Source organism: Delphinapterus leucas, chromosome 6 (assembly GCF_059928025.1).
Source record: "Delphinapterus leucas isolate spDelLeu-1000000601 "Yukka" chromosome 6, BTC_Dleu_Yukka2, whole genome shotgun sequence".
Classification (NCBI taxonomy): Eukaryota; Metazoa; Chordata; class Mammalia; order Artiodactyla; family Monodontidae; genus Delphinapterus; species Delphinapterus leucas.
The window spans coordinates 104,172,481-104,189,316 of NC_143134.1; the positions used below are offsets into that span (position 1 = coordinate 104,172,481).

At 39.7% G+C, this 16,836-nt stretch overlaps 1 protein-coding gene across 13 annotated transcripts in view; it reads left to right on the forward strand.

The window, feature by feature from the left end:
* The window catches only part of SNX30 (sorting nexin family member 30), a 117,201-nt gene that overhangs the window by 46,522 nt on the left and 53,843 nt on the right, over window positions 1-16,836 (forward strand). For 12 of the 13 annotated variants that reach the window (XR_016393613.1, XR_002645281.2, XR_016393614.1 and 9 more), the window contains one exon: window positions 9,695-9,805. The exons of the other annotated variant lie outside the window; for it this stretch is intronic. Coding sequence is in view for 6 of the 12 variants with exons in the window: in XM_089913605.1 (XP_089769731.1) it covers window positions 9,695-9,805 (111 nt within the window). In the remaining 6 variants the exon portion in view is untranslated. The remainder of the gene's footprint in view (window positions 1-9,694; window positions 9,806-16,836) is intronic. 13 annotated transcript variants of the gene reach the window in all.

A 16,836-nucleotide genomic window follows, 5' to 3' on the forward strand; every position in this document is an offset into this window, starting at 1 on the left:
CAGTAGTGGGATTGCTGGGTCGTATGGTAGTTCTATTTTTAGTTTTTTAAGGAACCTCCATACTGTTCTCCATAGTGGCTGTATCAATTTACATTCCCACCAACAGTGCAAGAGGGTTTCCTTTTCTCCACACCCCCTCCAGCATTTATTGTTTGTAGATTTTTCCATGATGTCCATTCTGACTGGTGTGAGGTGATACCTCATTGTAGTTTTGATTTGCGTTTCTCTAATGATTAGTGATGTTGAGCATCCTTTCATGTGTTTGTTGGCAATCTGTATATCTTCTTTGGAGAAATGTCTGTTTAGGTCTTCTGTGCATTTTTGGATTATGTTGTTTGTTTTTTTGTTATTGAGCTGCATGAGCTGCTTGTAAATTTTGGAGATTAATCCTTTGTCAGTTGCTTCATTTGCAAATATTTTCTCCCATTCTGAGGGTTGTCTTTTCATCTTGTTTATGGTTTCCTTTGCTGTGCAAAAGCTTTGAAGTTTCATTAGGTCCCATTTGTTTATTTTTGTTTTTATTTCCATTTCTCTAGGAGGTAGGTCAGAAAGGATCTTGCTGTGATTTATGTCAAACAGTGTTTTTCCTATGTTTTCCTCTAAGAGTTTGATAGTGCTTGGCCTTACATTTAGGTCTTTAATCCATTTTGAGTTTATTTTTGTGTATGGTGTTAGGGACTGTTCTAATTTCATTCTTTTACATGTAGCTGTCCAGTTTTCCCAGCACCACTTACTGAAGAGGCTGTCTTTTCTCCATTGTATATTCTTGCCTCCTTTATCAAAAATAAGGTAACCGTATGTGCGTGGGTTTATCTCTGGGCTTTCCATCCTGTTCTATTGATCTATATTTCTGTTTTTGTGCCAGTACCATAGTGTCTTGATTACTGTAGCTTTGTAGTATGGTCTGAAGTCCAGGAGCCTGATTCCTCCAGCTCCGTTTTTCTTTCTAAAGATTACTTTGGCTATTCGGAGTCTTTTGTGTCTCCATACAAATTGTGAATTTTTTTGCTCTAGTTCTGTGAAAAATGCCAGTGGTAGTTTGATAGGGATTGCATTGAATCTATAGATTGCTTTGGGTCGTATAGTCATTTTCACAATGTTGATTCTTCCAATCCAAGAACGTGGTATCTCTCTCCATCTGTTTGTATCATCTTTAATTTCTTTCATCAGTGTCTTATAGTTTTCTGCATACAGGTAGTCTTAATGTCAGGCAGAGGAAGAGGAAGAGAAGAGTGGGAACTAATATTTATTAACTTTCTGCCTTGTACCACTATATTACTGCCTTGTCTTTTCCACACCTGGTTCACATTTGAAAATTTGTATGTGTGCAGAGGCATATGCGTTCACACAGTCTGCCCCTGTTTCTTTTGGCACTAGGTAGTATTTCTCAACATTGCTAAGTGCTTAGATGTGTATTATATCCTCAGAGGTCCTAGGATGATATACATACCCCCCATGAATCATTTCCAGTTACTTATTTTTTTCTCCCTAGCGTCAACTTGTACCCTGTAGTCAGTGAAATGCAAAACACGTTTTTCTTGAATTTGTGCTCTAAACAGCTGAATGTCAAGGTGATCGCCTGGCACAGCAGTGCTCACCTGTCTTGATGCTTCCCCAGCCCTGCTTGTCCTCCACCCTGCAGTTTCTCTCCCTGTCAGCGGATTCTCAGGCTGATGCCCGTGCTGCAGCTCACCACTCTCTCCTCTGCTGTCTCTGTCCTTCCTTCCCCTTTCTCCATTGTGCTCTTATTTCTGTCTCTTTTCCTCTAAGTCAGATAATGTCTTAGGATAATCTTTCCAAGTTCCAGTCCCACATTTTCACTTGGCTTCGAGGACAGCACCTTAAGGGTGAACTTGTTGCAGGATTAAGTTTTACTTCTTACCGTGAATTCCACTTCTGATCTCAAACCAGAGTCCTTTTCTTTTCCTGTTTCAAATAGTGACACCAGGTTTAATACGTTGGTGATGCATCTGGAACCTTTTTTCTGAGTGTTGTATTAAAGGACGTGTAGGGATGCGTGGGGATGAGAGAGAGGAAAGACGGGAACACAGGGTCGCAAACTCCTGATCTTGTCCCAGCACCCCACTCCTGCTGAGCTTCTCAAGCAAAGTTAATGGTCAGAGGACGAGGTTGTACAAATACTTACTTTATGACTTTGAGCTTTGACTCCCAGGCCTGATTCAGATTCCTGATGACAAAAGCTGGACAAAGTACAGAGCTGCTTTTGCCTGAGCTAAAATGAGCCTAGGGCTGAGAGCCAACGCGGGGAAAGTGTTCCCCACCGAGGTCTAAGGCGTGGCTGTCTTCTCTCTCCAGTGGTGGAGAGAGGCTTTCTCAGGGCTGGCAGATCCTGGCAGTTTTCTCTGTAGGCATCTAGAAAGTAACATCTTAGTAATAGCTAATTATTGAGCATTTACCATATGCTGTACTTTTTTTTTTTTTGCAGTAGAAACCCTTTAAATTTTATTTTATGTAAGTAATATGTGCTCATTATAGAGAAATTGGAAAACTCAAGTAAGCTAAAACAATAAAATAAAAGAACAGTTACAAGCTCACCAGCCAGAAATAATCATTTATAATTCTCTGAACTATTTGTCTCTATCCATTCATTCACAAAAATGAGTATTTTACTTGCGGCCAATTCGCTTAATACAATGCAAATGTCTTCCTCTGCTAGTAAATGCCGGTGAGCACAGTTATGCCATTGTTTCTAAGACTGCAGTAGTGCTCCGCCATGTGGATGAGCTGTCATTTATTTTGTGCTAAGTGCTTTAAATATATCCTCAGTTAATCCTCACGCTCAGTGAAGTAGGTACTGGTAGTATTCTTACTTTTGCACATGAGGAAACTAAGACACAGCGATATTAAGAAAATTGCTCGAAGACATGCAACTAATACGTGTTAAAACTTGAACCCAGACCTGTCTTGAACCCAGATCTGTCTTGTGCTGTGCTTTCAGAAGACGTGGTTTTCGAGAAAGTGACCCACACCGCCCCTCCCATCCCCCCACCAGCACCGTCACATCCGCTACCACGGCCTGACTGTTGAAATTGATGATGATGTGCAGATAGACTGGAGGCCGGGGAAACAGAGAGCAGCCCTCAGCTCCCTTTGGAAGCCGTCCTCCTCTTGTCTTTTATCCCATCCCCAGATAGTCATCTCCTAGGCTTATGCCCCAATTAATTCCTCTTTTCAGGTGTCTCAGTGGTCAGTGCAGGCTAAATGCTGCTGAGGTCAAGTTATATGTAAGGATTACAAAGTGAATGTTAGATTTGATGATGAGGAGGTTATTGATGACTATGGTGAGAGCAGCTGCATTGGGGTGGCGGTACCAGCGTGCAGTGGGTTAGGATGAGTGGGAAGTAAGGAAAAGACGTGGTGAGTGTTGGTAGTTTGGCAGTGAAAGTGAGTGAGAGAACAGTAGCTGGAGGAGGGGGATGTGGCTTTGAGGGGGAGAGGCATTTTGTTTGTTTTTTAAGGGTGAAAGAGACTTGTTCAAGTGCCACGTGGCCGTTGTTGGTGGAGAAGGAGACTGTGGGTTGAAGGTTGGAGAGTAGGATGGAAGCCTCTGAGGAGGTGGGCGGAGAGTGTCCCCGGCAGAAGTGGAGGGAGGGAGTGGCCTCTCATGGGGGAAGCATACTTTTTCCATTGTTTCTGGAAGAAGGGAAGTGGTTTGTTTTTGTTTTGTGGCAGGATGTTGAGGGGTTCTTTGCTTATATCTGCAGTTTTCTCTATGAATAGATGATGAGGTCTTCGTGAAGAGTGAAGGGGGAGGTTTTGAAGTGGGGCTTAGAAGCTTTCAAAACTTCTACAGGCTTCACGTTAACTCTCGGAGAGCCGACTAAGGAAGTATGGGGAAAATGGGGAAGAGAGTTGACTAAGGAAGTATCAAGAGATTGATTGACAGTGTTGAGCGTCCAGTTGTAGAATTTATTGCTTCAGTCAGTGTGTTTCCCTGATTTTGTTTTTCTTCCAGACTGTGCCTAAGTCTAGAAAAGCAGGCAGCAGGTGGTTGCATTTTTGCCAGAGTTGTATGAATGACAGTGTGGAAGGGGCATTTAGGATGTGGGCAAGTAAGATGCTGAAGTGATGGTTGGTGGAATTGATGCTGAGTAAGGAAGAAAGTAAAGACAGGAGTGGATGGATTGTCAAGAACCGTAGTTCCCGAGGCTGAAAAACCAGGGGTACTGGGAGATGGAAGAGTCTGAAATATAAGAGGTGCCAGTTAGAGAGGGAGATGTCTGAATTTCTGTGTGATGACAAAGTCTGTGGAGAGGCCATGGCAGTGGAGTGAGGTGTAGTTGGCTTAGCGGTGGGTGTTGTGTGTGGGAACCACCTGCGTCTTGAGGGCACCCAGATGATGAAGCCCGAGAACAAGGTGCTCTCAGGGGAATCAGGAGAAAGGCCAGAGGTGTCAGCAGATGACAGGTGTGAGGAGAGGTAGAGGTATCTATAACCTGATGGCATGAGCCTCGAAAGGATTTTCCGGGGTGGGAGGAGTGGTGTGGAGGGAGCAGGATGTCAACAGCAACTCTTTTTTTTTTTTTTTTTTTTTTTTTTTGCGGTACGCGGGCCTCTCACTGTTTTGGCCTCTCCCGTTGCGGAGCACAGGTTACGGACGTGCAGGCTTAGCGGCCACGGCTCACGGGCCCAGCCGCTCCGCGGCATGTGGGATCTTCCCGGACCGGGGCACAAACCCGTGTCCCCTGCATCGGCAGGCGGACTCTCAACCACTGTGCCACCAGGGAAGCCCTCAACAGCAACTCTTGGTCTTGGTCTTAGAGGTTTGTGAAATGTAAGAACACCAGCAGCTTTCCACTTGATGGGGCAGCAAGGGGGCTGTATTCTCGGGAGAGCCAGCTTTCAGAATTTGAGCAGGTTGAGGGACTACAGGACTTTATTACTTACGGGACGGGTGTTCCAGAGAGCTGGATGGGAAGATCTGAGGAGGAGGAAATAAATGGAAGCTCGTTTCGGAAGAAGGAGGCCAGAACACTCTTCAGCATCATTCTCAGGTGCTCTTAGAGCTACAGGACTTTGAAACAGAATGGGATTAACTGGCTAATATTTGATAAGGGAAGAGGTTCTTTTTTGGGGGGAGGGGGTTACTCAGACTTGTTAGGATCCAGCTGTGGCCTGGACGGATGGCATTTCTGATAGAGACAAAGCCTCACTAGAGTGAGTTGACTGTAAAATCAACTTTTCAGTTGACTGAAAATGCTTGGGAAAGGCTCCAGGCCATAGTCACTGGGCCCATCAGCTCCTAGGGAATAAAGAGGAGTTGTTTTGTGGGACGGTGAGGCCCAGGGGACTGGATGTGCTCCTGGGGGATGCTCCGTGCTGGGTCTTCCAAAGTATTAAACTTAACAAAATTTGGCAGCGATGCCTAGAGATGACCAAGGAGATATTCACAGGGTGCAGTGGTGAGAATGAATATTCTTCATTACAACTCTTGTGCTCGGTTACCTATTTGTAGATATGACTTTAGGTGTGTACGAATGACCTTATCTTGGTGGGGCATTCTAGAGTATGGAACACAGTAAGGAAGGACACAGAACAAAACTGTAAAGTGGTCGCCTCTGGTTATGGAATTGTGGGTGTGCACTTTCTTTTTTATTGTTTTGTTTACCACAGATACTAGAAAATAGAGATAAACACTTATTAGTACTTTATTTTTCTTTCTAAGTCAGACCCTGAATTTCACAGAGGAAAATCTTACTACAGACTCATAGTTGGGGTTTTATTGGCCTGCGTATTTTATGAGCACTGTATGTCCTATAACGGACTAGATTTCTTTCCAGAAATTCACAGTAATGTCTGTGGCCCAATTTTAACAAGTGTGCAGAATTCCAAGGTGAGTGTGTTTTGCTAGCCTCGTTCCCAGCTCTACTTTTTCTCTCTGTCCTTGTTTTTCTTTATCTTGCTCACCTACTTCTAATTTATGTCATTTGATCATATTCCACATATCGCTCTATCTTTTCTAGAACAAGTGGTGGTAAAAATAAGTAAAATAATTATCAGGTCAGAGAGTGTGAGCATCCTTCTCTTTCATGATGGGTTTTTTTTTATGTTATTGCTTTCCAAAGCATCAAACAAATTTTACTGATTTATTAAATCCCCTGTCCTTAAAGGAGCTGTTTTAAAAAATGAGTTTTTTTTGTGTGTGACTATAAGTATTGTATAAGAATGTTAGAAAGTTTGGAAATAGAGTTGAATGTAAAGTTGTCATCATAAGTCCTAGATTTTTCTTCTAACTTTTTATGTCAAAAATTTCAACACCAATGAAATCATAAAATATGTATAATTAATTTTGTATCCTGCTGTTTTTTCTTAAAACTATCACTGAAGCATTTTTGTCATTAAAAATGTTTTACAGACATGATTACTGATAACCATAGAATAAATATACCATAATTTCCCTGACTGTTTTTTATTGTTGAACATTTAGGTTGCTTTGAATTTGTTATTTTAAATAATATTGCAGTGAACATCATTATACAGGTATCTTTGCCACAGTTTAAAAATTATTTTCTAATGATAGATTCCTAGAAGTAGCATAGCAGCAATTTTATATATATGTATACATGTATGCCATAAATAAAGGAGATAATTCAGGTGAATATTTTCAAAAGCTTGCAATGAAGACAGACTTCTTATCAATGACACTAAAAGTAGCAACCACAAAGGGAAAAAATGGATGAATTTGACTATATAACAATTTTTAAATTCTGTATAATAAAAGCCATTTGGAAGTCATGATAGGTAGATCACTATAAAGAGCTTTCACAAATGGAGAAGACTAGACTCACAAATATATAAAAAGACTTCTCACAAAAGAAGAAAAATGTACAGCCAACAAACACTTGAAAGGATGTTCAACCACGACAGTCATTAAAGAAACAAAAGTAAAACAAAGATGACATGTTATTTTTCAGTTATACTTCCATCAAAGATAACCAGTATTGAGACTATATGCTAAGAATATAAATCAGTCTATAACTGGAAACAATTTGTCGATTAAAGATACGTATACTCTTTCATGTATGTTCTTTCGTAATTTCAAGAGAATTATCAGTGATTTTTACCGTAGTATGGTTTATTGATTGAAAAATTGGTAACAACCTAAGTGGGGATTTGGTTTAATTATGGTATCTTCATGTGTGTTAAAGATGATTATGTAGATCTGAACTTACTGACACAGAAAGATGCCCAAGATATATTAAAGAGACATAGGAAAATATGAGTGCCTGTGCATAGAAAAAAACATGGAAAGATATAAACCATAATATTAATTGCATTTATCTCCATTTAGAGGGATTATGGCTGATCTTTTATTTTTTATTTCTTTAATTTTCCTGAAGTTTTAAAATAAGTGTGTCGAACCTAAATAAATAGAAAAAAAAAAAAAAAGCAGTTGCTTGAAAGTGAAATTGGTTACAGCAGAAACAAAACTTGTGTTTTATCATACATACTGCTTTCTGTAGTTACCAAAGATTGATCTCAAAGTTAGAGTAGAAATGTTACGTAGACTATAATTTAATGAAGTGGTTTTGCAAGCCATAATAAAGAGGAACAACCAGTGGATATCATGTGACAGAAGAGGACAGAAAGTAGAGCCCTCTATTAGTTCTGTTTACAATGAAAATGAGTTGCATTCATTTGTCACCCTTCAAAATCGGCCTTTCCTGAGCCCATAATCATCGACAAGTCCCCAGACAGAATCTGCTGGGGGACTCCGTGCGGTCTTGAAGAATGCCCCTTCCAAACTGCCTCCTTACTGTTGAGGAAACTGAGGCTCCGGGAGGCTTGGTGGCATCTCAGGGATGCTAGGACTGCTCATGCCCCTGCCTCAGGAGGAGTGCCAGGCTACTGCTGCCAATATTTCTGTCACCCTTATGCCTAAAGATTCATCAGTAGTGATTTGGATTTAACTATTCTATTTATTTTTTTCCCTCTCTCTGCCTGACTCTCTCTCTCTCTCTCTCTCTCTCTGTCTCTCTCTCGTCTCTCTCTCTCTCTCTCTCTCTCTCTCTCTCTCTCGTCTCTCTCTCGTCTCTCTCTCTCTCTCTCTCTCGTTCTGAAATGCTAATTCTTTTGGGGAGTCTTCTAATAAATCACAAATGCCTAAATTAAACAAATTTCCCCTTGTCTTCCCACCCCTACCCCTGCATCATACGGGAAGGTTGTGTTTCATGGGCGTATGCCGGTGTGTGAAACTTTGAAAACGGGAGAAGAGGCAGAAAGATTGTTAGTTGGGGTTTAGTCCAAGACTGAGTCCTTTAACTTCACAGTTTTGCTCAGACCGTGGGCCTGGCTTCTGGGAAGGATGAAATCATAATTTTTGATGCCAAAGCTGTTCACTGGCTGCTGCTTTGATGGATGACTCTTGTTCATGTGTTTTTTAAGTTACTGTCCTTTTAAAAAATTAATTTTTTGGCTACGTTGGGTCTTTGTTGCTGTGCTTTCTCTAGTTGTGGCGAGTGGGGGCCACTCTTCATGTGGTGCGCGGGCTTCTCGTTGCCGTAGCTTCTTTTATTGCAGAGCACAGGCTCTAGGTACGCAGGCTTCAGTAGTTGTGGCACGTGGGCTTCAGTAGTTGTGTCACGTGGGCTCTAAAGTGCAGGCTCAGCAGTTGTGGCGCACAGGCTTAGTTGCTCCGCGGCATGTGGGATCTTCTTGGACTAGGGATTGAACTCGTGTCCCCTGCACTGGCAGGCAGATTCTTAACCACTGCACCACCAGGGAAGTCCCTTGTTCATGTGTTTTTAAGATTTTCTTGGTTCCATGGATTTAAACAGACTTTTGGCTTGAAAGATTTCAATAGATTTATAAAATGTAGTTTGAACCATTTTTATCTTGTGCTTTAACCTCTGAGAACTGTGACCGTCATATAGTCGGTACCCTCACAAGGAAAAATGGCTTATCTGAGACATAATTTTGGTTTGGGCAAATTAATGTATAAAAATCCTGCTTTGGTATAAATTAATTTTATTTAATATTGGTTTTTGTTATCAAAGTGTTGCAATCACATTTCAGAAAACTTAAATTCAGGGAATTTTTTTTTTTTTTGCAATACAATGATATTTTACAATTATTTCCTTCTAGATTTAAAAAATCATCTAAAATACAATGTAGTTTCAAGCTTATTATGGTCCTGGCAGAATATGGAAGAGTGGGCAAAAACCTTTTCTGTTTTCACCTAGTCTGGTTCCTAAATGAGCAGGTGATCTGTTATCTCTACTTTTTGCTTGTTTCCCCTCTGCCTTTGGCAAAACTCGTCAGCATATTTAGCAGACGGTGGAGACTTTTTTTTTTTTTAAACAGATTCACAGATTTGGATTCAGTAGCAGTATCCTCGGTGGAATTATTCTGCTAAAAGAAATTCTCAGAGTTAAACTTGGAGGAAATGAATCAAATGCTTCCAAGCACAATTCTGAGGGATAGTTCCATTTCCTGAGATAGGGGGAAATGAAACCTCGACATTTTCAATCTAGATCCTTGAAATTTTTAACTGGACCCTGTGGCCCGGACTTGTCATTCCGTGTTGGTAAGCCCTGCCACTTGGCTGGTGCGTTTGGTGGAAGAAAAGTGTGTTCTTGCCCAGGTTATTCAAAGAGAGCTTTTTTCCTTCCATTCTGCCAAGGTATGCTACTCTTCCCTTACCCTGATTTTGTTCCACTGTCCTCATTTGCAGAGTACTCGGGTGGAGTTTGACCTGCCAGAATATTCTGTTCGTCGAAGATACCAGGATTTTGACTGGTTGAGGAACAAACTGGAAGAATCCCAGCCCACTCATCTCATTCCCGTAGGTACTAAGTCAGTACAGCTTGTTACTCACTTTTCCTGCATTCTCTTTTCTGACGGTGTTCACTCAGCTCTCACCCTTTAAACTATGGATGAACTCTACCTTACATTTCATACCAGAGTCACCCATCAAATGTACATTTTATGGATGGTGTATAATACAGTTCACCTTCAGGGTTTTGATTTCTGATTCGCTATACAGTATGCTGGTTTCTTGGGTGGGCTGGGTTAGATTTTCACTTTTATTATAACAATTTTTTGAGGTATGGAGAATCCTAATTCTCATTTGCTGCCTCCTTAAAGACTGTTTCACCCTTCCTAGACTCCATTCTTGCGGTTTGGATAGCTGCCCCCAGGTGGAGAAAGATGTCTCAGATTACAGCTGGCTGGGCTTTCTTTAGACATGGGTAATTCTGAGAGCAGGAATCTAGCACACAGTCCACTCAACCACAGTTTTTCCTTTAAGAAAACAAACCAAAAGCCAGTTAACTATTTATTGAAGAGCATACTATTTATTTGTTATTTTAGCTGCACATTTTAAAAACAAAACTAGAGCAAATAAAATTTAAAAGACTACTTAAAATCAACATATGTATTGAGTACTTCTCTACTTTTTTTTTTTAGTATAAATAACTGTTTAGACCTCAGATGTTTCTTGGGCTTTGGGGCTTTAGGGCAATTTGGATCATAAAACTCTTCAGCAGGGCTTTATCTTTCAGTAGAAACCTTGGCTGGATAACTTCTTAGCACTGCCAGTTTTCCTGCTACCACTGCATCTTCCAGTCTTCCCTTCATGGTTGGAAAAGGCTGACTATGCTGTGAACGCACTAGCAGTTTTCTTAGTTTTCAAGGCAGAAGTGGCCACGTTGCTAGTGCTGTGATGGGGATGATGGGTTTTGCTTGGGGCTCCATTCATTCTCAGGGAAACCACTGCCCCCCCCCCCCCGCGCACCCACCCCACCTATTCCCTCTGCTCTCCAGGCCTGAGGTTTTGCTTTTCTGTCTTCTAATCACTTAAAAACATGCCAAAAAAGAAACTATAGTTTTAAACAGTTGGAACTATTCCTTAAAATCTTAATGTGGCAAAATTGGCAGCTAGTGAAGTTTTTAAAAACAGACTTTTATTTTAGAACAGTATTAGATTTACAGAATTATTGCAAAGATAGTACAGCAAATTCTCATAGACCCCACACCCAGTTTTGCTTATTAGTATGGCGCATTTGTCACCAATAATGAACCAGTAAATGATACATTATTATTGACTAAAAGTCCTTTATTCAGATTTCCTCGTTTTTTGCCTAATGCCCTTTTCCTGTTCCAGGATCCTATCCAGGGTAACACATTACATTTAGTTGTCATGTCTCCTTGGTCCCAGGCTCCTCTTGATAGTGACAGTTTCTTTGTTTTTGATGACCTTGACAGTTTTGAGGAGTACCAGGCAGGCATTTTGTAGAATGTCCCTTCGTTGAGATTTGTCTGCTGTTTTTCTCATAGTTAGCCTGGGGTGATGTGTTTTGAGGAGGAAAAGCACAGGGGTAAAGTACCATTCTCATTACATCATATGAGGGGTGTATACTATCATTGACAGTATTTTATCACTGTTGATGTTAACCTTGATCACCTGACTTGAGATAGTGCTTATCAGGTTTTTCCACTGTACAGTTACTCTTTTTTCTCTCCCTCTCCGTACTGTACTGGAAGGAAGTTGCTTTTTATGTGTAGCCCACACTATGCATAAGGGGAATTATGCAGCACTTCCTGGCAACTAGGAGTATATGAAGTTCGGTACTTAAAGACCAAAGGTTAGACAGCGACACCTGCTGGTAAAACATAGTAGACTCATGCATAGACACTGAAGCCAGAACTGAGAGAATGGAAGTCTCCAGAATGCCCATGGTGGATCCAGAGTATCTTTAAGTCTGGTTTCCTATGGTCTGGATAAAAGCAGTGAGTAGAAGCATCTAGAGAATTAAATTTCTTCATAACTTTTTAGTGCATATCTGCTGTGGAGAGAGATTTAACGTAGGAGAGCATCTCTGACTTAAACATGAAAGTCAGACTGCAGACAAACTCTTTTTTTCCCCCCAAAGAAATTCGTCTTACAGCAGCTTTGCTGGGAGGTGTCTGTTATTAATAATCGACTTTGGTCCTTTTACTAGGCCTTTTTACTGCCCTTGGGAAGGTGAAGGGTAATAAGATAGACAAGGGACTCCTGCCCAGGGGAGTTAACTATCAGATTGGAGACCCAGTAAACATGTAACATAATTATTGTTGAAATTTTCATTTCTTTTTTTTTTTTAAAGCTTTATTGAGGTATAATTCAGTATACCATACAATTCACCCATGTGAAATGTACGAGTCAGGGGCTTTTGGTATATTCATAGAGCTGGGTAACCATCAGCACAGTCAGTTTTAGAATCTTTTCATCACCCCCAAAAGAAACCTCTTACTTCTTGCCTGTTGCTTCCAAATCCTCTATCTTCCCCATTGCCTGGCAACCACTACTCTACGTGTCTCTATAGATGTGCCTGTTCTGGACATTTCATGCAAGTAGAATCATACACAATGGCCTTTTGTGACTGGGTTTTTTTTCGTAGCATAATGTTTTCAGGGTTCATTCATGTCGTAGCATGTGTCAGTGCTCTGTTTTTATTGTCAAGTAACATTCCATTCTATGGATATATTATATTCTGTCTGTCCATTCACCTTTGATGGACATTTGGGTTGTTTCCACTTTTTGGCTGTTATGAGTAACGCTGCTGTGAACATCCATGTGCAAGTTTTTGTGTGGACATATGTTTTCATTTTTCTTGGGTGTATACCTAGGAATATAATTGCTGAATCATGTATAACTCTATATTTAACCTTTTGAGGAACTGCCGGACTGTTTTCCAAAGTGGCTGCATCATTTTATGTACGCACCAGCTGTGTATGAGGGTTCCATTTTCTCTACGTCTGCATCAACACCCGTTATTATCTTTCTTTTTGATAATAGCCACCCTAGTGGGTATGAAATGGTATCTCTTTGTGGTTTTGATTTGCATTTCCCTGACAGCTAATGATGTTGAATTTTTAAAAAATGTACCTTTATTATTTTCTTTGGAGAAATATCTGTTCAGATCCTTTGCCCATTTTAAAATTGGGTTGTGTCTTTTTATTGTTGAGTTAAAATGGTTCTTTATATAATCTAGATACTAATCTCTTCTCAGACGTATGATTTGCAAAAATTTTCTCCCATTTAATGGGTTGTCTCTTTATTTTCTTGATGGTGTCCTGTGGAGTACCAAGTTTTAAAATCTTGATGAAGTCCACTTTACCTATGTTTTCTTTGTTTGCTTGTGCTTTTGGTATTTTAGCTAAGAAACCATTGCTTATTCTTAGGTCATAAATATTTACACCTATGTTGTCTTCTAAAAGTCTTTTTTAAAATAATTTATTTATTTTTGTCTGCGTTGGGTCTTCGTTGCTGCGCACGGGTTTTTCTCTAGTTGCGGCGAGCGGGGGCTCCTCTTCGTTGTGGTGCGCGGGCTTCTCATTGCGGTGACTTCTCTTTGTTGCGGAGCATGGGCCCTAAGCACACGGGTCCAGTAGTTGTGGCTCATGGGCTCAGTAGTTGTGGCTCACGGGCTCAGTAGTTGTGGCACACAGGCTTAGTTGCTCTGCGGCATGTGGGATCTTCCTGGACCAGGGCTCGAACCCGTGTCCCCTGCATTGGCAGGCAGATTCTTAACTACTGCACCACCAGGGAAGTCCCTTCTAAAATTTTTATGATTTTAGCTTTTAGAAAATGTAGATCTTTAACCTGTTTTGAGTTTGTTTTTATACAGTTAGTTTTCATTTCTTCAACCAGTGAAGCTACATATCTTCTTATGACTTTATTGAATGTTGGCATTTCTTTAATGAATTGCCTCTTTATTTTTCTATTTTTTTTCTTAGTGGTTTGTAAACACTCCGTATCTGCGAAGGAAATTAACCCAGTTGAGAATATCTATTTTTTTCTCTAGTTGTCTTTTGTCTTCAGCTTGACTCCATAAAAGATAACATCCCTTCCCTCCCAGCCAAGTTAATTTTTCCCTTACAGTTTCTGTCTTTGAAGCTTGTTTCTAACCTAGGATGTTAAAAAAAAAAAAAAAATGTTCTGTATTTTCTTCTATTACTTTTATGTCCTCATGTTTTATATTTAAATCTAGAATTTTTTCTGATGCGAGATGGGAGGATCTTCTTTTTTCCAGATGGTGGGTTGTTCCAGAGCCATTTAGGAGTAACCAGTCACCGGTGTGATCGTTTGTGTATTAGACTATGTCATGCATTAGATTTGTACATTTTGGGGCTATTTCTGAACACTTTGGTTCATCGGTCTCTTTTCTGTTTCGTGTGGTACACTACTGTAATAACTATAAGTGCAGTGTAACCTGCTACACCACTGAATTATTACAAGTTTAGAGAACGTTTCATCATCTCGTTGGATAGGCCCCCATCTATGCCCACAGTAGTCTTTGTTTTCCGAGATGTTCTGCCCATTTGCACGTTTTGTTTTTCTGGTGAATTTTAGAATCTTTTGAATCAGTTGGAGAATGGCGGGTGGTGGTGGGTTCTTGGGGGTTTTTTGTGGGTTTTTCTTTTTGCCAATTTTAGTTATAGCTGTGGTTAAAAATATGTGAGAATTCCGAAGCTTTCAAAGTCTATTGCTTACGTTGTGAGCCTGGAGATAAAGTTCCCACTTTTTTTGAGCTTCACTGGAGCCATGTGAAATTGTAGGTGAACAGCCAGCCAGACTGTGGTTCTGGGGAGGCCCCAAGTTCTTCCATCTGCCTCTCCGCATTGGCTGTCCTGAGACCTGCCCTGTTTCCAGCCCCTATGGCTCTGAACTTGGCAGCTTCTGGGGCTCTACTGGGGAAATCCAACCCCTTACTTCCTTAGCCGACTGTTCCCTTGCCTGAGTAGTGTCACAAGATGGTTGATACTGATGGATTTTTCTCTCAATCCAATCTTTTCTGCTTTGTGTCTTTAACAAATTCTGTCCTGTTAACAGCACCTTTATATTTTCTGGTGCTGCAACAGATTTTTCTATTTTTATATTGCTTTGTTTTTCTGGAATTTTAAAAGCAGAAAGAAATAATCATATGTTCTTCAAATGCCAACCTAAAACTAGAACTGTGCTGGATGTGTTATGTTTGTCATCTCATGATGGTAATTCACTTTGTTTTTCTTTGTAATCTAATAGTTGGAGCCACCAGAGAGTCTTCACTGTGACGTGGTTTTTGCTTTTTAATTTATTTTTTGTCTCAGAAGTTGGCTTTAACACCGCTTCATTTACTGGGGCACAAATAATTACACAGCAGAGAGATTTCATGACTCGATGGATGCACATTTTGAAGATGAAGCAAATACATTTATTAAAGGCTTTAGTTTTTAATTTCACTTAGAAATTTAATGTTTGCTTCAATTTTTATGAAGGGAGCTTTGCTGGAAGGATGCATTTGTATTTATTATGGACCCAGTTTTGTTTTGGGTAGTGGTAAACTCATGGGAATTAATAGGAAGAAATTTGTAATGCAGCATTTGTTTTTCTTAATATGAAATAATCAGTAAGAAGTCTAACTTCACTTTCTAGTCGGCTCCTTTTTTTTGTACTGTTAAATATATATGCTTTTAGCTTACCAAGTAGATAAGTTAATAAATAGTGAATCATTAGTTGAACTTTCCAGTACCTGAATTAAATCAGGCTTTGTGACTGTTCTTTAAAAAAAAAAAAAAAACTTTGTCCCTACAATTTTATTGAAGTATATTTAATGTACAATATTATGTAAATTACAGGTGTACAATGTAGTGATCACAATTTTTAAAGGTTACACTGCACTTATAGTTATTATAGAATGTTGGCTATGTTCTCTGTATTGTACAATATATCCCTGTAGCTTATTTTATACATAATAGCTTGTACCTCTTAATCACCTACCCCTACATTGCCTCTCACCTCTTTCCTCTCCCCCCGGTAACTACTAGCTTGTTCTCTATATCTATGAGTCTGTTTCTTTTTTTGTTACAGTCGCTAGTTTGTTGTATTTTTTAGATTCCACATATAAGTGATATCATAACAGTATTTGTCTTTCTCTGTATGACTTATTTAGCTTAGCATAATACCCTCCAAGTCCACCATGTCATTGCAGATGGCAAGATTTCCTTTTAACCTTGATGCTCTTTAATTTATTTGTTACTTATTTTTGGTTAGGAGCAATATTTTCTGTTAGTTTGATATAAATAGGAAAAATAGTTTTCTGTCAGGTAGTGGGTATGCAGTAAATATTTGTTGAATTGCATAGAAGAAGCAATTTAAAAGCTGACAAGAGGAAACGGGACATATCAAGACTGAGCAAATGAAATCTTTGTCCAGATTTCCCACCCAGAAATAGTAGCTTTTCTGGGACAATCTACTATACTTTTGTTTCATAGATTATAAAATACTTTCTTACAAACTAATATAAAATACGATATATGTGAAAGTGCTTTACCAAAGTATCAAGTGCTATAAAATGTAAATATTTTAAGATTAAACCTTGAAATATTTAACGGGTTATTGCAATGCTTTGCAGATAGGATTTTTTGAAGGTTCCAACATATATATGCATATATAGTTTTAAAAAAAACTTTTTCATTATGGAAAATATCAAGCATACCAAAGCAGAGATATTCAGTGCAGTGAACCCTGATGTTGTCATCACTTAGTTTCAGCACTTATCAACTCATGACCAATCTTGTTTCATCTCTGTCCTTACCCACTCCCTCATCCTCACACCAGGTGATTTTTTTTTTTTAAGTGACATAAACAACAAAAATTTTTTATCTTGTAGTTCTGGAAGTTAGAAGTCCAAAATCAGTCTCATTGGATTAATATCAAGGTGTCAATGGAACAGGATAGAAAGCCCAGAGATAAACCCACGCACATATGGTCACCTTATCTTTGATAAAGGAGGCAAGAATATACAATGGAGAAAAGACAGCTTCTTCAATAAGTGGTGCTGGGAAAACTGG